Below are 20,211 nucleotides of genomic sequence, written 5' to 3'. Positions count from 1 at the left end.
TTCTGTGTCTCTTGTGAACTCTGAACCCATCATCCTTCTATACCTCCAGTTAGCTAGCTGGCATCCAGTTAACTAGCTGGGCCATCAAGTTTAACTTACTGTCTTACCCACTGTTGTTGTCTCTCTTTTAGTCACAGTACAAGAGTCACTTTGTTGCTGCCAGTTTAAGCAACCAGAAGGCTGGAAGCTCTGCTGCTGGGGCGAGTGGATGGACTAGTGCAGGGAGCTTGAATTCAGTTCCAACTAATTCAGCCCAACAGGGCCATAACAGTCCTGACAGCCCCATTGCCAGTGCCACCAAGGGCATCCCAGGCTTTGGCAGTACTGGGAACCTCAGCAGTGCCCCAGTGACCTATCCTTCTGCCGGAGCCCAGGGAGTCAACAACGCAGCTTCAGGGAATAACAGCCGAGAAGGGATTGGGGGTGGCAATGGGAAAAGAGAGAGATATACTGAGAACCGGGGTGGAAGCCGTCATAGTCACGGAGAGAGTGGGAATCGGCATGGTGATAGCCCACGTCATGGAGACGGTGGTCGCCATGGAGAGGGATACCGCTACCCAGAAAGCAGCAGCCGTCATGCTGATGGGCGCCGTCATGCTGATGGCCATCCTCATGGAGAGAACAGGCATGGAGGAGGTGGAGGCAGACATGGAGAGAGCCGAGGTGCAAGTGATGGTCGGAATGGTGAAAGCAGGAAAGAAATTTGTAATCGTGAAAGCAAGATGGACCCCAAGGTGGACAGCACCAAGATGGACAAGATGGACAGCAAGACAGATAAGACTACTGATGGCTTTGCTGTCCCCGAGCCACCCAAGCGCAAGAAAAGTCGATGGGACAGTTAGAGGGTATGTGCTGAAAGCGTGAAATCAATTGTCTTTTAATTTTATTTTTAGAAAGACTTTTGGTAACTAGGTGTCTCAGGGCTGGGTTGGGGCACAAGGTGTAAGGACCCCCTGCCCTTAGTGGATAGCTGGAGCTTGGAGACATTACCCCTTCATCTGGATAATTTTCCAGATGTTTTCTTGGGAAGCTGCTTTGGTCCTTAGAAGCAGTCAGAGTTGGGCAGCTTCTTTTGGCTCTGGGTGAGTGTCACGAAGGTCAGTTGAGGATACCTTGGAAGGAACGGCCTTATAGGGCACAAAACTCACTCTAGGTTTATATGTAGTACATATTTTTTACTAAATGTCACCTTAAAAGCACCTACAAATAAAATTCTTTTTCTGTGGCTAGTCAGGCCCCATTTGAGACAGGCTTCTGCAGCCTAGTCCATGGAGGTGTTAGGGACGTGCAGCAAAGCGCTTCCCAAACATCTGCAGGTTAGGGGAGGGGTCTGATTCTAAGTGAGAGTTGATGCTCAGGTTTCCCAGCCAGGTTTGTGTCCAGTCCTGAGACATGAAGCAGCAGCCTGCCAGATCCAGAGTCCCTACAGCTGAGGGGGGAGAGAGGGTCCTGGAAACAGGACTGCTCTGGGTCTGAAGTGTTGCTAAATTTAAAAAACAAAAACCTGACAACAGCTTTTAAATTGTCTTCTCCTATTTCATTGTATTTTTTTTAACTTGCCATAATGGTAGGAAACTTTTGCTGAAATGATTTTGATGATTTTTGTTCTATCATCTTGTTTATAAAAGGAAAAGAAATACACATACATCAATTTTGTGACTTTGTGAAGGTTTCTTTAAGATGTGCATTCCTTTCTGCTTGCTCTAGTAAATGTTTTACTACTGGGACCTGTGGATTGCTTGTCATTTCTACTTCACCATGAGTCGGGACATATTAAATATGATTTAGAACAGTGTACATGGTGTGAACACCCAGATGTTTTTTGAGTTATCAAGTTACCAGGAACTAAACTGTTGTCAGACATCTATCAATCACTCATCCTGGTTTTATTCAGATGATAATGGGGGAAGACTTGAAAGGCCCACGTGCCCAAGAATAGACTACAGTGAATGCCACTGCACCACTGAACTTCGCCTTAGGATCTAAAAATGGTGTGACTTCTCGCCCAGCACCACAGAAGGGTTGTGGGCTCTGACAGCACCGACAAGACATTTTAACGGGAGCCCTTTCTTCCAGCCAGGAAGATGTCCCCCTCACTGCCCAGGGCCACCACGAGTTCAGGTACCTCAAATCTGTCTCTTCAGACGACTGCCGTGCAGACAAGGGTGGGTAGGGCTGGTACGAAGGAGGCCAGAAGCCGCACGGAATCGCTCCTCGTCCTTACAGTCAGTCCCTCAGAGGTTTTGGGGGCTCCGCTCACTTCCGCTTGTGCTTTTTCTTCTGCTCCTTCCGTTGCTGTGCTCTTTGGTCCTTCTTCATTCTCGAGTCCACCACCTTGAAGTGACCTCTGACCCCAGCTGGCCGGCCCACTTTGCGGCCCACACCTTTTTTGGCTACAACATAGGTGACTTGGCGTTTCTCCTTTCCAAGCCCAGCTTTCTTATAGAGACTGTAAATGGAAGACACAGGTTAGAGACTTTCCGCCACTCCTTCACCCCCGTGTACCTTTGTGGGTGACCCCCCTGCCCCTCACCTCCGAAGCTGTGCCGCTTTCTCCCGTTCTGAGATGTCCACTGTGTTGACCACAGCTTCTGCCTTCTTCTTGGTTTGCTCCAGCTTCTTCAGCATCTGTGTGTGGGCGGGGGAACCTCGGTCAGGTTGACCTCTTTTCCTACCCCTGCCCCACCCACCCAGAATCTCAGGCAGCCCCACTGCTTACCCTCCGTTTCTTCCTGGCCTTGGCCTCAGCCACTTTCTTGATGGGACGTGCATTGATTTCCCGCCAGCGTTTCCGGTAATGCTCCACCTCCTTCTTATCAATAGGCAGTTGTCGTATCCTGTGCTGCTTTTCCTCCTGCACAAACCAGTCTGGAAGCTCATCCTCATCCTCGTTAAATGTGTACCTTGGTGGAGAGGACACCAATCTAGGCTTTCAAAGAAATCATTCCTCCCCTCTTCCTCACCCCATCCCTTCTCGGGACTTTCTGCCCCCTACCGGCTGAAGGAGTCATCTATGAGGTCCCTCTTGGCTTTTTTGGAAGAAGCAATAATAGCACCTAGAGCAAGGCCTTCAGGGTCCAGTATCCGATGTTTCACTAGAGAGGGGAGAAGGAAGGAAGTCAAAGCTCAGTCCCCAACACTGACCCCTCCATGTTGCCTCCCATTCTAGTAGGTGCAGAGTTCTCGCCTGGGTCCTTGATAGGCACGACCTCAAACCCAACATCATCGTCATCTGACTTAGGCCCACGGCTTCGCTTCTTCCTGCCGCGTGGTTTCCAGCTGTGGGAGGGAGGAGGACCGTGCACGCATGTCCCACCGTTAGCCACACCACTCGGGCCCACTCCTACTCACCTCACCCCTGGTTCTTAGTTAAAAATGCTTGGGGAACTTCCAGAAATCTTGCCACCCAGGCTGTACTGCAGACCACTCAAGTTAGAATCATCAGCGTTTAAAGTTCTCTATCTGCAGTCAGAGCTGCAAACTCCCAATTACAGAGTACTGGTCACAATCACTGCTTCCTCTTCAGCTCTTCTCCCATCAGCTGCAACCACTCACCTCTCTTCACCCTCACTGCTACTGCTGTCACTGTCAGAACTGTCATCTCTCTCTTCCCCACCAGGGCCAGTGGCAGCCTCTGTCCCTGAAGGAGCCTCTGCCCTCTCAGGGGCCTCATCCTGGCACGGGGGAGGTTTGTTCTCCATCTTCACACCGGAAGGCGGCGGTGGCAGCTGCTGCCCCTTGTGACGGCTCTCGTACAACAGCTGGGCCTGGCTGATCTCCAGGGCCTCGTCGGCATCATCCCCAATCCCGCTGAAGCCATCCTGTGATGGGGAAATCGTCAGGCACCCTTTGCCCAGGGAATGCCAGTCCCTGTCTGTCTTGGCCACCAGCCTCTGCTTACCTTTGAGAACCACAGGCTGGCCTGTTCTTCCTGCAGTAGTGCCTTTTCCTCCAATGGTACCAGCAATGGATTCTCTTCTTCTTCCTCCTCTTTACCATCTTGCACTTCAGCAAACCGTACACTGTAGACCCAAGGAAAGTGGGTGGAGGGTCAGTGCCCTGGAGGGCTTGCTGCTGCCCACACTCCAACTGGCAAGCCCTGCCACCAGCTCTGCTTCAGACTTGAGCTGAGGGTGCCCTGCAGACACCTCCCCACACCCCTCCCCCACTCCTTACCACTTTTGGTCTTTTAGACTCTGAGGTTCTCTGACTCCTGCCAGCTCCTCTGGATCCAGGTCACTATCCAGAGATGTATCATCCTCCTCAACATCTGATACGTAGATGTCATCTCTTGGCAGATCAGACAAAAACGTGTCTGCAGCACTCATGTCCCCCTGTGTTACCTCCTCTAACAACTGAGGTTTGACAGAGAAACAGAGGTCAGGCCGGGCACTAACAAGGTACATACTGCTATTTTCCTCCATATTCATCACCTTAGTTTATCCTCAGCAACACTAGAAAACACACTGTGTCAAGTACATAATATCTTCTTTTACAGACAGGGAAGTGATAGGATTAACCATTTAAAACATCCCACTCTAGGCCAGATCATTCAGCTGTGTCTTCTTCAGTGGTAGCAGAAACAGGTTTATGGAAAAGTACCCCACGGTCTAATTAGCGTCTGATTTTTAAATGTTCTAAAACACTGCTTTTTTAAAAATTACGTTCAGAAGGCACCTTATCACCAGCGAATAACATCTACAACTCTTGTTTCCACTGAATAAAGGAGCCCATGCCATATACATCTAACAGGAAGCACTGTTTCACTGATAAACCAGCTGTCAACTCCAAGATCTGTTTTCCTCGTGGCAACTATAGCTGCTATTTCTTGAATCACATACCAGGAATTACACCATCTTTTTTTTATTCCTTCCAAAAACGCTAGTAGGTAGGCCTATCATTTTCTTTTACAGGTGAGGAAACTGAGGGAGAGAGCACATAAGTGGTAGTCTGCTCCAGGACCACTGTGCTCTACTGCCCCCTAAACAATACGAGCTGGTTACTACCTTCCCACACGAGAGCCACGAAAGCTCATTTTGTTTGTGATGCTGCTTTTACCAGGAAAAGCAGACTCTCCAGTATTCAGCAGAAAGCACCATCCAGCAGCCTGGTGCAGCAAGGTGCTAACTTGGTCTCAGTGAACTGAAGAACGCTGTTCCCCTCTTGAGGGAAAGTTTCCTCCATCACACGTGCTCGTAACCCAGGCACCCTGGCTGCATCGCCTATAACCTGAGCTTCCTGCAACGAGGGCCTCTTGGTTCTGATATTCTAGTTCTACAAGGATAAATCTACGCCACACTCACAAATCTCCCTACTTTCATTATTTTAGGGGTGTGTTCTTTCCTGGCCTTTGAGACACAAGGCTCTTGTTTTTTTCCCAAGTCTCCCCATATCACGTCATTTACGGGTGAAGACAGCAACCATGAGCCATGATCTTTCAGCACACTTACCAAAAAGACATCCAATGCCCCAACTCCAAATACCCAAACAGATCCTCCTGTCCCCTCAGTGGGCCCCAAACCCCGCCTCACCTGGTGACCCCGGATGGTGCGCAGGGAGAACATGCCAGTCTCCCCCTCGTCTGCGATGGAAACCCCGGGAAGATCCATCTTCAGCTCCACACGTTCCCGCTGCTTCCTCTGCTCACGCAGCAGCTTCTTTTTCTTCCTGAGGGTGTGGTTTGAGGAATTAAAGCTGCCCAGCTCTGAAGATATCCATCCGTGCCTTCACCCTCTCTCCCCATCTTCACCCACCGAGGGACTCTGCCTTGCGGTTCCCCAAGCTCCTCCCCAGCTCCCCTCACCTCTTTAACTCTGCCACCTCCTGGGCCTTCATCTCTGCCAGGGTCCGGTCCAGCTCCTCCTCCTCCGAGGGCTGCGGCCCCATCCCAGCTGCGGACTCCTCCTCTTCACCTTCCTCTTCCTCCCCTGAGCTGAGGCTGACAGAGTAGTTGCAGGAGTCGGTTATTTTCCCGGATGCTTCCCCTCAACACCCAGTCAACAACTGCCCTGGTTTAGCTCCCTCCTCACCTGATGTCCAGTGCCTTTGCTTGTTCTTTCAGCTTCTTGGCCACATACCGCCGAAGCTTCGTTCTCCAGTTCAGTAGGGACCTGCCCCAGAAATACCATTCCTGACCTTGCTGTCTCCCTTTGGTCCTCACCTCCTCGTTTTGGGCCCATACCCCGAATTTCACGTTTGAGCCACAGAAGTCCTAAGGTTCAGGCCCCCGCCCCAAACCTCTAACACAGCAGCATCCTGTTCCCAGAGATCCAGCGTCACGTCCTTCAAGGGCTGTCCCCTGCCTTCGGGGCTCACGGCACCTATGCCCACCCCCAGTGCAAACCTGAGCTCCTTACGCCCCAGCACCCTGATATCCTGACAGCACGCCCGGATGTCCTCAGTGGTAGCTGGATGCCGTGCCAACTCTTCATCGTCTAGCGAGATCTGTTTGGGAGGAGGGAAAAGAGGGGAGATGTTCAGGCCATGTTTCTGGGGCTCCCTCGTACCCCTCGAGTCTGGGGACTCACTTCACTGGCTTTGGAAAGGAAGTCAACAGGGTTGGCAGCTCGGAGGAAGTCGGTGACTGAAGTTCGGTGATAGAGTGTGAGGTCACCCTCAGCATAGCCTTCAGCCTTAGGAAGGGAAATAATGAATGTTGAGCAGTCCCTTCTGGGGTGTCTGTAGGACTGACCAGGCCCAACCTCCCAAGTCCCAGGACCTGAGGGTGGCCCCCACTCGCCAAACGCACCTTTGGCTTCTTCTTAGTCACCAATTCAGTAACAGTCTTGGCCTGAACTTCAACCTCCTTGAAGGCAAATTTGGGGTCAAAGAATTTACTGTCGACCTTGTCGGGAGCCAGGAATCCTAAGGTAATAGGATATATAAGAAAGTGTGCTTTGGTAGGTGGGAGACTAAATCAACAGAACAAGGGAAGTTATGCCCACCCTGGCAGACTACAAAGATCTCTGCAGATTCATGACGAGAGGCTTGGGGCTTGGTGGCCTGGACACGGCGGAAGAGCTGCTGGAAGATCCATAGTAAGGGCTGATAGTCACGGGAACGGAAGACCTTTGTGATGAAGCAGCCACCACGGCTCAGAAAATCACAAGCCAAACGCAGAGCCATCAGTGTCAAATGGGCTGTGGGGGGGAGACAGTTAGCTGAGGACCTCTGCAGCCGGAGAGGGCATGCCCACCTCCACCCTCAGCTCCATGCCCCCTGATCCCGGCACCTTGTGAGTAAGCATCATGGACCCAGCTAGCCCCGACATTGGGGGCCCCGTCATTGAGCACAACATCAACTTTCCAGGTTTTCAGCTCCTTCCTCAGGGCCTACAGAGAAGGAGAGAAACCACAGCAACAGAAATACAGAAATGGCTACGAATGGAGCCCTTCATTCAGCCCTCTGTTGAGTGCCCACCACGGCCAAATCCTGTGCCATGGACGGGGGGATACAACAATAGCAAAAATAACACGTTTGTTTTCGTGGAGCTTAGAGTCTACTAGTGAATTCGCTGGAAAGGATTTCACTGAAATCTCTGCACTTCCTCCAACTCCAAAGGCCTCTTTCCTGAATAAATAAAGGCTGGGCGGACACACACTATTATGGGCCTTGTTATATAGACAACATGCAGGCACTGCTCAAGGCATGGTTAACAGGAAAAACGTGCCTTTAGGGGATCAGGGTGGGAAGAGAAATGAATGTGGATGTCTACATATAAAGGGAACAGGAAAAGAGAAATTCCTATTACCTGCCTACAGCGTTCTGTTGTGATGTCCTCCTGGAGTGTCACCACATTGGGAAGAGGCTTGATTGGAACCAAATCCACTCCTAGAAGAAATTAGGGCAGAGTATTCCAAAAGGTTGTCTCAAGCAGGGAGAAAGGAAATGCAGAACACAGGGTCTCACACTCCCACCCCCTGGAACATCCAGGAGCACCACCTGTCACTCACCCACAATAAGGCTGGATACAGGCATAAACTTGGTGGCCACCTGCAGCCTATAAAAGAGAAGTAAAGATTAAAACACCTGGACTGTCCCTTCCCCTCCCTCGGCAATGTGATCTCTCATCCCCGGTGTTAGGGGTCCCTGCTAAGTGCAGTGGAAATGAGACAGGCTGTGACCTCGGACCCTTTGCTGCAATGCTTGCACCTGGACAAAACTCCTCGAGCAACAGAATACAAAGAAACTATAAGGGACTAAACACTGCATGCATACCCAGTTGGGGTGAATTATAGACAAGAAGACAAAAATTATGGACGCACACACAAAAAACACCACCCACTGTCACTTCTGAAGAGCTGGGAGCAAAAACGGTGTAGGCAGCAGGGCACTGCACATGCCCCCCAGCACTCAGCTCCACCAAAGGGGTGGGCAAACCCCCTAAGCTGCCCCTCAGGCCGGACCCCCGACACACCCCCACCTTCATGCTATATAAGGAACCAGCCAGCCCCCTCCTTGGGGAGCTGGCTAGCAAGGGAACCTGCTACTTGTTTTCGCTCCTCCCTGCTGCAGCAGGGTCCCCAAGAAAACCTTGCCTGAATTTCTTGTCTGGCCTCTAGTCAATTCCTATTGATTGGGGAAAACCAAGAACCCTGGTCGGTATCAGCCAATCATATCATAAGTACACGGTCCAAGTCTTTCCCCCTGCAGTTTACGTTCTGGGGAGTAGAGAAATCTGAGGTTGGTATTACTGTTTCCCTCCCACCCCAAATGCAACTCTCAATCATCCAGGGCTGGAATCCAGAACGCTTCCATAAGGAGCGTCAGGTGCCGGGTGTTACACACCATCCACCTGGTGCAGCGCACAGGTCCAGCAAGGCTCGGGCTTTCTGCAGAAATTGAAAGCGTCGATTCAGCTGGATCAGCTTGAAAGCAGAGCGGGAACGGTAACCTGGAGGCGGCGACAAAGTACTGTAGTAAGGCCCGTGAAGCGCTTTCCCAGCGGGATTTCTGCGGCCTTACGACCCACCACCCTTTCTACGGAAGAAAAACTCAATATTCGGAAAGGGGGCGAACCGACCAAGGTTGGTGGCACGCCCGCTCGCAGACGGCGCGAACCCTGACTCACCCGTCTCCTTTGCCAAGTGATAGAACTTGTCTCGCCGGCTCTTCCCGACTTTGCCCTTTTTGCCCATGGTGGAACGTGGGAGCGCCACTCAATACGGAGAGAAAGCAGAAATTGGGACGTCTCTTCCCGGAGCACTAGATTCCGCTCTTCGTTTCCCACTCGCCGTCGCACACACACTCGGAGCCTCAGCCCACACTACTCACCGCGACCCAGCACCATTTCTACCACCCGTGAAGCGGCACGTGTGGGTAGCAAACGTATTTCCGCTTCCGCTTGCGTCGCTCGCGTCCCCGGCTCCAAGTTTTCCGCCATTTTGAGCGTGGCCACAAAAATTTTCTGTCCCCAGGTTTTATACGTTGGAAGCTGGCACCAGGAGAAATGGTTACTTTAACCAAAACCGAATTTCTGGAGAGTAATATTTAGGAGTTCTGCTAACCCTTTTCAAAGCTCCTGATCTCGCGTACCGCCGCCCCTCCCCTCATGGCCCCTGTTTAAGTTACCGTGTGTCCTCACACCCCGCCCATTGACCCGGAACTGTTCTCTGCCTTGGTTTTCGGTCCCCAAGCCCCTGCTTCTGCGCCTGCGCGCCAAGGCGGCTCTGATGCCGGCCGCGGAAGAGGGAAGATGGCGCTTGACGGACCAGAGCAGGTATGGCGGCGGTGGTCGGGCGGGGACTGGGGCTGGATTCGAAACAGGTGTGATCCGAGGTGGGCAGTAGTCTAGACTGGGCCCTACCTGGGACCGGATCTGCTGTGTCAGCGCCGCCCCCGGCGGGTCAAGGCAGGGCCGGGAGTGGAAGACCCTGTGGAAGCCGAGTAAGTGAGAGGAGCGGTGGGAGCGGGAACCCATCCTTCTGCGAGTCGAGGGAGTCGGAGGACACGTCCTTCCTACTGGCTCCTCCTGTAGTAATAACACCTGGGGTTTGTGTAGCGTTCCCGGGTGTGTCGTCTCTTGATCCTCCTGAAAGTCTTAAGAGGTAGGCACCGTTCTCATTCTGTTTTAGTTTAGTCACGGGAAATGGTTCCGAAGAGATGGAGTGAGGGCTTAGAACCCAAATCTTAAATCTCCGAAATCCAAGCTGGAAGTAGCTTTATCCCTTGGATGTTTAACCTGCTGGTAACTAATTACACTGTGTCTTCAGATGGAGCTGGAAGAGGGGAAGGCAGGCAGTGGACTCCGCCAGTATTATCTGTCCAAGATTGAAGAACTCCAGGTGAGAACGGACTCCAAAGGTCCAGAGGGAGCTAGAAGGGGGATGAGGGATTGATGGAACGGATTTCTGCAAATCCATATAATTCCACTGGGGGCGCAGTGGAAGAAGTAACAAGCCAACGGTATAAAGTATATGAAGTTAACAGCCTCTTGTTCCTCTCAAGTCCCATCATTTTGAAGGTAGTATTCACAGTTCATTAAACATCTTTAAAAGTCAAATTTTAACGTAAAAGGTACCCCCAGCCAAAAGTCATTCTTCTTAGAAGAAGCCTGAATGAGAGGGTTTCTTATAAAAGAGAAGACATAGGATCAGAAGATGAGATTTATCAGAGGAAGGGTTGGGGCAGAGTGAGGGAAGACAGAATTGAGGAGTCTGGACAATGCTGATTCCGTAGGACTGAATGAAAAGGAACTGGACAACCCAGTGCTCTAGCCTAAACAGGGAGCAGGGACTACAGAAATAAGGAAAATAATGTCAGTTGGATGGAGGAGAGCCACAAGGAAAAATTCTGAACTCCAGGTACATTTGTAGGTATCATATTTGGTTTGTCACTTTTTTTTTTAGAAGAGACTATGATATATATATATATTTTTTTAATTTATTTTTATTTTTGTCTGTGTTGGGTCTTCGTTGCTGCACGCGGGCTCTCTCGTTGCGGCGAGTGGGGGCTACTCTTCGTTACGGTGCGCGGGCTTCTCATTGCGGTGGCTTCTCGTTGCGGAGCACGGGCTTCAGTAGTTGTGGCTCGCAGGCCGTTGAGCGCAGGCTCAGTAGTTGTGGCGCACAGGCTTAGCTGCTCCGTGGCATGTGGGATCCTCCCAGAGCAGGGCTCGAACCTGTGTCCCCTGCATTGGCAGGCGGATTCTTAACCACTGCGCCACCAAGGAAGTCCGGTTTGTCATTTTTGAAATGCATTACGTGTGCTTTCATTTGTTCCTCACGTTAGTCCTGAAAAGAGGCAGGATAGGTGATGCTTGCAGTTGGGTAACAGATCTAGACCTTTTACATAGCTTTCATTGGCTTTACCCAACTGTTATTGCCAGCAATGGGGCTAGAACTTAGGCTTCTGACTCAGAGGTCTTCCCACTCTACCATGTTACCAGTCTGCAAGAAACTGACTATGTGAGCCAGCTGTTAATTCTTCTCCACTATGGTTTGTTATTCCTGGACCAGTATTAGACAAGCAACCTTTTTTTCCTGTGGTTGTCCTACACTCCAGAGGGACTCTTGGAGGACAGGATAGGGTCGTTAGAATCATATTGGAGAATCTGAATGGAGAATGCAGGTGCCTTGTGCTCCTTCCTCGCTTAGCTCATATCAGCCTATGAGGGTTTCGGCCAAGATCTTAACCGCCTACCGTTTTCCACCCTTTGCTTCTTGTCCTCCACAGCTGATTGTGAATGATAAGAGCCAAAATCTCCGGAGGCTGCAGGCACAGAGGAATGAGCTTAATGCAAAAGGTGAGGGGGAAGGATGGGAAGGCTGTGTGTGGGCAGTTTGAAGTGAGTCTTTACATTGGTGGCTGTTGCTTTTCCCAGTCCAAGGTGATGCTCTGTTTACATGCACATCTCTCTCCTGAGCCCCATCGTAATCTCCTTAAAGACATGAACTTTGACTTTTTTTTTTTTGAGGCCTTCCCTTCAAAATTTTACAGCGGTGCTTAGTTCATGCATGTTGAATCAAGTCATAGGTGGGGGACACCAAAGAATCTGGGTGGCCATTGTGTCTGTTTCGCATCTAGTTCGCCTGTTGCGGGAAGAGCTACAGCTGCTGCAGGAACAGGGCTCCTATGTGGGGGAAGTAGTCCGGGCCATGGATAAGAAGAAAGTGTTGGTTAAGGTAAAGGCAACATGACCCCAGGGACCAGCCCGTTGCCCACTGCATTCCCATACCTTTGTGTGTAGTGAGGACACTGTTCTCACGTTACTGTAAGACTCATGTGTCTTCCTGGGCGAGGTCGGTGATTTGGTGGCTGTTGGGGGAGGAAGGTCATGAGCCGTTGTTTCTCTAGGTACATCCTGAGGGCAAGTTTGTCGTAGACGTAGATAAGAACATCGACATCAATGATGTGAGTGCAGCTGGGGAGGTGGGAGGTGGGGGGTCAGCTCTCACCACACCACTTCCTGAACCTCTCTCTCCTCACTCAGGTGACACCCAATTGCCGGGTGGCCCTCAGAAATGACAGCTACACTCTGCACAAGATCCTGCCCAACAAGGTAGACCCATTGGTGTCACTGATGATGGTGGAGAAGGTGCCAGATTCAACTTACGAGATGATTGGTGGCCTGGACAAGCAGATCAAGGAGATCAAAGAAGTGATTGAGCTGCCCGTTAAGCATCCTGAGCTCTTTGAAGCGCTGGGCATCGCGCAGCCCAAGGTGAGCAGGGCTTCTGTGGGAGGACCGTGCTGCTACTGCCCATCTCCTGCCCCCGGCTGCATAGACGGGAGCCTGCTCACGCTGGCCCTCCCCATGCCGAGGGGCTGGGGGAGAGATGCCACCAGGCCACCCAAGTGGTTTGGTTATAAGCTCCAGAAGGGGCCTTGACATTCACTTTTTTACCTCTAGCATCTAATACGGGATCTAGCACAGTGCACACACTCGATAAATGTTCATTGAATGAAACGTGGAGGCCAGCTTTTTGCCCTGAGTCCTGTTGTTCTCTAGGGAGTGCTGCTGTACGGACCCCCAGGCACTGGGAAGACACTGTTGGCCCGGGCTGTGGCTCATCATACAGACTGTACTTTCATTCGTGTCTCTGGCTCTGAATTGGTGCAGAAATTCATCGGGGAAGGTAACTGTGGCCAGAAACAAGAAAACTATAAGGCGGCGGGGGCTGGGGGGCCCATCAGCTTAACGCCAGCTTGGCCTCTGTGCAGGGGCAAGAATGGTGAGGGAACTGTTTGTCATGGCCCGAGAACACGCTCCATCTATCATTTTCATGGACGAAATCGACTCCATCGGCTCCTCCCGGCTGGAGGGAGGCTCCGGAGGGGACAGTGAAGTCCAGCGCACGATGCTGGAGCTGCTCAACCAGCTGGATGGCTTCGAGGCCACCAAGAACATCAAGGTGCAGTGGGGTCGGCTGTGGGAGGAGCTACGGGAAGGCCCCGGGTGAGGCTGCAGCCTCAGGAAGGGCTTAGCTGACGCCACCTGCTTTGTCTACTCAGGTCATCATGGCCACCAACAGGATTGACATCCTGGACTCAGCACTGCTCCGCCCAGGGCGCATTGACAGAAAAATTGAATTCCCACCCCCCAATGAGGAGGTTTGTGATGGGCAGCGCTGGCAGTGGCTCCGGCTGTGAGGGCAGGCCGTGGGCTCAGCCTTTTCCTCTCCCATCGCTAGGCCCGGCTGGACATTTTGAAGATCCATTCTCGGAAAATGAACCTGACCCGGGGGATCAACCTGAGAAAAATTGCTGAGCTCATGCCAGGAGCATCAGGGGCTGAAGTGAAGGTAATTGGAGGGCCCAAGGAAATGGGGGCAGCGGCAGGAAGCTCCAGGTTCCAGGGCACAGCCCCAGCGCCTGTCTTCCTTTCCCTGCTCAGGGCGTGTGCACTGAAGCCGGCATGTACGCACTGCGGGAGCGGCGAGTCCACGTCACCCAGGAGGACTTTGAGATGGCAGTAGCCAAGGTACGGGCCTCCGTCTTTCCGCCTTTGCTGATGGTGGCTCTGGAGCAGTGGGGATGGGGCACGTGTTCACCCAGTCTCTAACTTAAATGCTCGCTCTGTCTCTCCAGGTCATGCAAAAGGACAGTGAGAAAAACATGTCCATCAAGAAGCTGTGGAAGTGAGGCGGATGTCCTTTGTGTGGGTCCCTCAAATAAAGCTCTGCAGGACAAGACCTTGAGGATTTGAGTCTGTTAATGAGTGGCCGCACTGTTCAGTCACCAGGTCTGGGCACCACCAATAAACAAAGATTTATTTGGAAATTTCCAAACCTGCCAGAAGTGGCACTTGCCAAGCCCTAGGCCCACCCTCCTTAACAAGCTCCAAAGGACAATAGTCCTCGCCATCTCGCCCCTGCACCTACCCCTGCCCACACACACCCATGCCTCAGGCCACGCCAGAGAACTAGTGTGCCCTCCCTCTAGGAGGCGTTACCCCCCCGGGCCCAAGAGCTGGGGTGGCAGCCCTCTGGCCTCTCAGGAGATGATGGCGGCCAGAGCCGCTTGCATAGATTGAGAAAAGAAAATAAGGAAGGAGACACCAAGTAGGGCTCCCTGAAAAACCCCAGCTTACCCCTGTACAAAAAAAAGTGGCTCCCGCATAGAAAAACCTGCTCCACAAATAGTGCAAATACCCAAGAAAGGAAAAAAAACCAGCAGCAAGGCTGGGCTGGTAGGAATGGCAAAGAACTTTGGTTTGGAAAGGCTAGGAAGAGTGTGAGCTGTGCCCCTCTTCCTCGCCCAGCTCCCCAGAGCCAGCGCTGACACTCGCCCCAAGGGGGTCTGTAAACAAGCAAAGCCAGGGGCCTTTGGTTCTGAAAGGTCTCGGTTACCATGTCAAAGCACAGCCTCCAGGTCCTACTTGGGCCTGCCTGCAGGGGGCAGAGGAGGCCTCTGCTGTGAATTCAATTAAAGCCAACGTGTAAGTAATAAGGCTTTGGGACCAAGCAACAAGGAATCCTATCACTACACTTACGAAACTAAAGCTGGGGAGCAGAGGGTGACAGGAGACACCCCTCCCCCCCTCCTTATCCTACATGTCTGTGCCCCAGAGGGCGGTCCCCTTCCAGGCTGAGGAGGGGGTGGCTCCAGGGCTGGGAAGAAAGTAAGGGATCCCTGAGCAGTTAGGTCAGGCGGATTCCCAGCACCTGTTCCAGTTCCTGCCTTCGCTGCTGCACCTGGAGGAGGGAGAGACGGGTGGCTCAGGCCTGTCTGACTGCCCGCGCTTGTGAGCGGCTCGCCCTCCCCTCTGGTGTGCAGTCCCGCTCAACCACAGGCGGGCAGATGGGGCGCAGCCGCCTCACCTTGGCAAAGATGTGCCTCCCCACTGCTTCCTGGGCCCAGGGCTGGTGGTAGAAAGCAGCTCGTCTCTCCTCCTCAGGGTTCCCAATCACATCAGTGATGATCTGCAGAGAGCCAGGAGGAAAGCTGAAATTGATTCCCACCCCTGATCTACCTGCCCCTGGAACCGGAAGAATAGTGACGGGGGCACAACCACCCAGAGCTTAACATAGGATCAACCTCAGGAAAGAGGAGCACACCTTGAGGTCCCGGCGCTGGGAACGGAGCCATTCCTGGATGAAGTCCTGGGGGTCAGTGCTAAAACTGAGCATGAAGTCCCTCTGGGTCTTCAGCTGGTTGATGGACTCAATGGTCTCATGGATCTGGGAAAAGGGGTACATGTGTCAGACTGGCTGTTTCCAGCCCTAACCCCAGAGGACTCGGATCCCATCCCAAAGTGCCACATGTATGGAAATGCCTGAGAGCCTGCCTGGCCTCACTGTGGGCCCCAGAGGAGGCTGTGAGGGTAGGGGCCCACCTTGACATCAAGAGAGGCGATCTCCTGCTGATTGGTGGTGGAGGCCAGAAAATTGCTCATCTGGGCCTTAAGCGGGTCATCCACCTCCACATCAATGTCGTAACAGGCTGTCTTCTTCTGGTCGTTAGGGTCCACGCTACACACAGCACAGGGGAGGGAAAGCGTGAGCACACAGCTCCACCCCACCCACCTGGGCCAAACTGCACACGCTCGGGGAGCAGGAAACCAAACCTGCTGCTTCTCTCTGGCTTTAATTCAAGCCAAAGGTAAACTGCTCTTAGAGGAGCCTTCCTCCCCCTCTTCCCATTTACCTAATGACATGGTTGATGACAATGGGGTCTGGATGCTGCAGCAACCCGGCTAGCTTCATGGGAATCTCAGAGAAACGGAGTCGGCCACAACTGAAGATCTAGAGAGAGCACCAGAGGGTTGGTGATGCCTTTGTGGGCACACGGCGAAGTGGACCATCCCAGGGGCAGTGTGAAGAACGTGGTTGAGAACTAGCCCAGTGGGGCTCTGGAGCCGCAGGCAAGACAGGGGCTGCGAGACTAGAGGGGGGACGGTGTCCCAGCTAACCTGGCGGAAGTACCGGTTGCAGTTGATGTACTCCCGCTCGTGGCCGTCCTGCAGCTGGTTGTGTTTGATGTAGAGCCACAGGGCCTGCATGATGGCAGCCCTCGTCTGTGTGTGCACCCCCAGCAGCCTCGCCAGTCGGGGGTCCAACTTGTACTGGGGAGGCTGGGATGGGCAGAGGGGAGTCAGAGAAGGGGTTCTTGTGAGAAAAAAAAAGAATAGGACAGGGACAGGGACAGGCTTTACAATAGGGACCTGCCCCAATGCCCCAGACGAGAGTCCCTGTGACCCCAAACATGGCCCGAGGGCACTTGTCACCTGATGATCCAGCATGAGCAGGAGGGTGCACTTGACGTTGAGGTCTCCGGGCCGTTTCACCTGGAAGCCATCTGTCTCCTGGGTGGTGGGCATCCGGTGCCACTGGCAGCGGGGAGGGGAGCAAAGCTCATCACCAAGGGGGTGGGCATGAACATACACACCTGGCCCTGCAAGGGGACTAAGGCCATTTCTCTGGCCACCTGGCATGTAACCCTGTGTTCCTGAACCCCAGGCCCACTCTCACCTCCACCAGGTGGTTGTCAGGCCCGTACAGTTCCTTGTCCAGCTCAATGACGAGGCTCTTGAAGAATGAAGAAAACTTCCTCTTCTGTTTACTAGGCTGGGGATGCAAAGGGGTGTGAGATAGGGGTGCTGATGAGCGCTCAAGCCTAAGCTATACTAAGCCCCAAACAGAGGAATATTGTTTCAGCCCTGAAGCTCAGGGTACTGAAGATTCTTGGGCCCTGAAGGAAGCCGGGAAAAGTGAGAGACTTGAGACAGGGAAGGGGCTCTATGCAGCCCCACTGTCAGCCAATTAGAAAGGGGCACCCCTTCCTCAGGACACTTTACTGCCATCTGCAGGAAAACTGTTGTAATAACCATACAAATCTCCCACCTCGTACTGGCTCAGAGCTGTGCAAAGCATGAACTGTGAGCAGTGCCCTCTCCCTCATGCAGGACGTCCCCAGAAGTGCCCAAGTGTCTGGCCCACACAGGCCACCTCCCTTCCAGACACCTCCTTCCCCAACTCACATCATCCAGCAGTTTTCCCTCTACTCGGAGTTCCCAGGAAGCCACCTTGTCCCCTGCGGGGTTTCCCCCAGGGGTCCCTGCGGTTCCTGCACTATCACCTTCTGCCTTGCTGGGACTGAACGTATTAGAAATATAGATCCGCAGCTTTCGTTTTTGCTAAAGAGAGAAAAAAGACCGGTTAGCTAGAGGGGGACCAGTGTGTTGGAAAACACTGCTACCCAATCTTCCCATCTGAACTCATTCAACATCAATACAGAGCAGTGACTGTGGGCCAGGCCCCTGGTTAGGCACTGGGAATCAGGGGAGGAAATTTCAGTCCTGGCCTTCAAAGGACTCACAATTTCATAGGGGAGACAGATGCACTACCAAAAATTCCAACACAGGGGGATCAGTGGTGTGACAGGGGTACATAGGGGGTGCTATCAGGCAAACCAGAAGCCTCTGGCTCCTACTTTAAATGAAACTCAAACACCCATTATGGTCCCAGAATATCATCTCCTGGAAAGCCTTCACCATTCAAGAGGCTGTTCTAGATAAAGCTTCTCTAGGGATGGGGAAGAAGACAGGAACTACCCTCATCTACCCTGTAGTTTTGCCTTTCAAACTTCTGACCACGATCTACAATATTTACATTTTAAATCATGATCCAGGATCTACACACATAAATACATGAGATAAAAATGTCGTTAAGTCCTTTACTACTGTGAAGAATTATTATAATTTCTGCTATGTTATATTTCATTGAGAACGTGCTGGCCCCACCACACTAAATTGAGTTCATGCTCAATGGGCTGTATCCTACAATGTGAAAAATCCTGCTCTAGCCCATCACAGACCCTCGCTTGGCCCCTGGAAAACAAGGCCAGGGAGAGGCAGAGAAGCCTGGCAAGGCCCAGAAGTAGCCGGGGCTGCACACACCGTCAGAGGCTTTTTGATGGCCTCCTGGATCTCCATCCGCTTTCGAGCAATGGTCTGGTCCAGCTTCCGCTCAAAAGCCAAGAGATCCATGTACGCCTGAGACTCTGGGACAAGCTCCCGAATCTGGAGGAAGGGAGAAGGGGTTCATCAGCTTGTTTCAGCTGCAGCTCTGGTTCCTTCCTCCATTTCTCCCTCACCCCAGGGTTAGGGGAGACTCACTCCACCCTCAGCCAACCAGCCCTTGGGTGAGCCTCCTAGGCCTCCCCCCAACATACTCACTCGCTGAGGTAGAACTTTATCTGCCATCTTCCTCCTCTTTAACCTGGGAGGACAGAAACCCACTTAAGAGGTCAATGGTCCAACGTACCTCCCCCACTCGCCATCTACCTCTCCAGTCCCCAGGACCTTCCCCCAGGAGACCTGGGAGTCTTCCTCAATCATCGAAGCTCTTAGGACAGAAGGAAACCGTCTGTTACCACTAGAGCTGCACTAGATGGGGCGGGAGAAACAGGATGGTCTTACCCCCGGCGCTGGGCAGGCATCGGGGGCTGGGCCTGGGGCACAAGCAGGCGTTTTCGGAATGGGTCCATCATGGTGGGTGGCATGCCAGGTCGAAGTGGAGCAGCTGAGCCAAATGGGGAGCCGGCAGGGGGTCCCACCTGCAAGCCAGCCATGGGCATCCGGCTCCCTGGTGACATGCCAGGCCTCTGGGGGAAGTGAGCCAACGGAGATGCACAGGTCAGCGGTGGGGACCTATGGGGCCCGTAACCCATTCCCTCCATCCCTCTGCTCAGCCAGGTCCAGCCCTGAGCAGCACACGGCAGAGCCCGCAGAGCGCGGGCAGGAGTGCCAAGAACAAAGGGGAGCAAGCGCCTGAGAGCAGAAGTGTAAACCACACCTGCCCCGCCCCCTTCAACCGCCCTGGCAGCCGTGCCAGCGAATGAGGCCTGCAGAGCCCAGGGGTGGGAGGAGAATCCTGCCTGCAGAGAGAAGGGCCTGGGGGAGTTCTTCAGGGCCCATCGCCACTTCCAGCCACCTTCCAGCCCTAGCACACTATGCCCCTGCTCCCTGGGACCAGCCAGCTTCAAGGCACTCCTGAGGCTCTCAGATGGTCCCAGCAAGCACTCCCATCTGCTCCTTCCCCCAACTTGAGGGAGAAGCCTGGGGGCAGTATCGTGGCCAGGTGGCTGGGTGCAGTGTGAGAGGAGCAGGCTGACGGTCACAGCCGCAACACCCATCCCATCGCCAGCCTGGTGGTGTGACTAAGAGGAGAAAGGCAGTCCAACAGGCTGGCGAGCCCATCAGGCAGTGGAAGCCCAGGTGAGCAAGCCGCAGCGGGATGGCGTGGAGCCTGTCCCAGCTGGTGGGGGGCCTCAGGCGGAGTACAGAGACCATCTGGCTGCCATATGGCCCCTACTCACCACCCACAACTGGACCCTTCTCTCACCTCCCCACTGCCCAGCCCCCAACCCCTACGTCAGAAGACCCCGAAGGGGAAGCCGTGGCTCCTGTGGGAGAGAGAGCAGCTGGCACCTGGCCTCTGCGCGTGGTCCACGCACCGCCTGGAGGCTAGGGCTGGCTTGGCAATCCCAAACTGGAGAAGGGAGATAAGATTATCAGGGGATGCAAGGATCGAAGTCTTAGAATCAGCAGAGGAATCTGAATGAGAGGTGGCTTCTTTAGAAGCCTGCAGAAGGATTTCCCACCGAGGTCAGGCTCCCCAGCATCTCTGTGGAGCCCCTCAGGGAGTAACCCCCGCCCCTTCCCAGAGGCTGCTGCCTGCAAGGCCTGTTTGGCAGCTCTGCCTCGTACACACTGTCCCTGGCAGCTTCACAGGGCTGGCCCCAGGGCCCAGATTATGCAACCGCCAGGAC

The 20,211-nt window shown here is 53.3% G+C and overlaps 4 protein-coding genes across 9 annotated transcripts in view; 2 read left to right on the top strand and 2 right to left on the bottom strand.

Annotated features, from left to right (window-relative positions):
- Window positions 1-1,727, top strand: part of DDX42 (DEAD-box helicase 42) — a 50,702-nt gene extending 48,975 nt beyond the window's left edge. For both annotated transcript variants that reach the window (XM_024760695.1, XM_024760694.1), the window contains exon 18: window positions 132-1,727. In XM_024760695.1, coding sequence (XP_024616463.1) covers window positions 132-842 — 711 coding nt within the window. In that variant the 3' untranslated portion in view covers window positions 843-1,727. The remainder of the gene's footprint in view (window positions 1-131) is intronic.
- On the bottom strand, window positions 1,516-9,321 carry FTSJ3 (FtsJ RNA 2'-O-methyltransferase 3). 2 transcript variants are annotated; one of them, XM_024760696.1, is made up of 20 exons: window positions 9,071-9,321; window positions 8,788-8,893; window positions 7,953-7,999; window positions 7,751-7,830; window positions 7,232-7,331; window positions 6,945-7,139; window positions 6,749-6,864; window positions 6,528-6,632; window positions 6,344-6,444; window positions 6,030-6,110; window positions 5,804-5,938; window positions 5,532-5,667; window positions 4,177-4,355; window positions 3,902-4,022; window positions 3,556-3,821; window positions 3,188-3,279; window positions 2,996-3,095; window positions 2,720-2,903; window positions 2,534-2,628; window positions 1,516-2,449 (listed from the first exon to the last, which is right to left on the bottom strand). In XM_024760696.1, the coding sequence occupies exons 1-20, from the start codon at window positions 9,135-9,137 to the stop codon at window positions 2,257-2,259; spliced, it is 2,499 nt and encodes an 832-aa protein (XP_024616464.1). In that variant the 5' UTR covers window positions 9,138-9,321; the 3' UTR covers window positions 1,516-2,256. The 2 variants fall into 2 exon arrangements, with proteins under 2 accessions (XP_024616464.1, XP_024616465.1); XM_024760697.1 differs by having other exon boundaries at window positions 1,868-2,449; window positions 8,795-8,893; window positions 9,071-9,087.
- A 231-nt stretch (window positions 9,322-9,552) lies between these two features.
- On the top strand, window positions 9,553-14,132 carry PSMC5 (proteasome 26S subunit, ATPase 5). The gene is made up of 12 exons (XM_024760718.1): window positions 9,553-9,718; window positions 10,212-10,283; window positions 11,674-11,743; window positions 12,025-12,122; window positions 12,295-12,351; window positions 12,431-12,661; window positions 12,950-13,076; window positions 13,162-13,352; window positions 13,453-13,551; window positions 13,632-13,742; window positions 13,835-13,921; window positions 14,029-14,132. The coding sequence occupies exons 1-12, from the start codon at window positions 9,695-9,697 to the stop codon at window positions 14,080-14,082; spliced, it is 1,221 nt and encodes a 406-aa protein (XP_024616486.1). The 5' UTR covers window positions 9,553-9,694; the 3' UTR covers window positions 14,083-14,132.
- A 58-nt stretch (window positions 14,133-14,190) lies between these two features.
- Window positions 14,191-20,211, bottom strand: part of SMARCD2 (SWI/SNF related BAF chromatin remodeling complex subunit D2) — a 9,924-nt gene continuing 3,903 nt past the window's right edge. Inside the window, exons 1-13 of one of the 4 annotated variants that reach the window (XM_024760716.1) lie at window positions 19,871-19,892; window positions 18,860-19,044; window positions 18,617-18,659; window positions 18,338-18,460; window positions 17,420-17,575; window positions 16,911-17,006; window positions 16,667-16,768; window positions 16,352-16,513; window positions 16,087-16,184; window positions 15,776-15,911; window positions 15,498-15,620; window positions 15,261-15,362; window positions 14,193-15,134 (exon numbers count right to left, since the gene is read on the bottom strand). In XM_024760716.1, the coding sequence (XP_024616484.1) occupies window positions 15,081-15,134; window positions 15,261-15,362; window positions 15,498-15,620; window positions 15,776-15,911; window positions 16,087-16,184; window positions 16,352-16,513; window positions 16,667-16,768; window positions 16,911-17,006; window positions 17,420-17,575; window positions 18,338-18,460; window positions 18,617-18,659; window positions 18,860-19,035 (1,371 nt within the window). In that variant the 5' untranslated portion in view covers window positions 19,036-19,044; window positions 19,871-19,892 and the 3' untranslated portion in view covers window positions 14,193-15,080. Of the gene's footprint in view, window positions 15,135-15,260; window positions 15,363-15,497; window positions 15,621-15,775; window positions 15,912-16,086; window positions 16,185-16,351; window positions 16,514-16,666; window positions 16,769-16,910; window positions 17,007-17,419; window positions 17,576-18,337; window positions 18,461-18,616; window positions 18,660-18,859; window positions 19,851-19,870; window positions 19,893-20,211 lie in introns of those variants that run through there. The other 3 variants (XM_024760715.1, XM_024760717.1, XM_024760714.1) reach the window with 3 other exon arrangements.

This window comes from Neophocaena asiaeorientalis, unplaced genomic scaffold (genome assembly GCF_003031525.2).
Source record: "Neophocaena asiaeorientalis asiaeorientalis breed wild unplaced genomic scaffold, Neophocaena_asiaeorientalis_V1.1 scaffold30, whole genome shotgun sequence".
NCBI classification, from domain to species: Eukaryota; Metazoa; Chordata; class Mammalia; order Artiodactyla; family Phocoenidae; genus Neophocaena; species Neophocaena asiaeorientalis.
This window is presented reverse-complemented; position numbering and strand designations above follow the sequence as displayed.

Coding starts and splice junctions, on each gene's coding strand:
- PSMC5 (XM_024760718.1), top strand. CDS start 9,695: ATGGCGCTTGACGGACCAGAGCAG. Junction 11,744..12,024: donor GAATGAGCTTAATGCAAAAG/GTGAGGGGGAAG, acceptor TTTCGCATCTAG/TTCGCCTGTTGCGGGAAGAG. Junction 12,662..12,949: donor TGGGCATCGCGCAGCCCAAG/GTGAGCAGGGCT, acceptor GTTGTTCTCTAG/GGAGTGCTGCTGTACGGACC.
- FTSJ3 (XM_024760696.1), bottom strand. CDS start 9,137: ATGGGCAAAAAGGGCAAAGTCGGGAAGAGCCGGCGAGACAAGTTCTAT. Junction 3,280..3,555: donor AGCAGTGAGGGTGAAGAGAG/GTGAGTGGTTGC, acceptor TCCCTCCCACAG/CTGGAAACCACGCGGCAGGA. Junction 3,096..3,187: donor CGTGCCTATCAAGGACCCAG/GCGAGAACTCTG, acceptor TCCCCTCTCTAG/TGAAACATCGGATACTGGAC.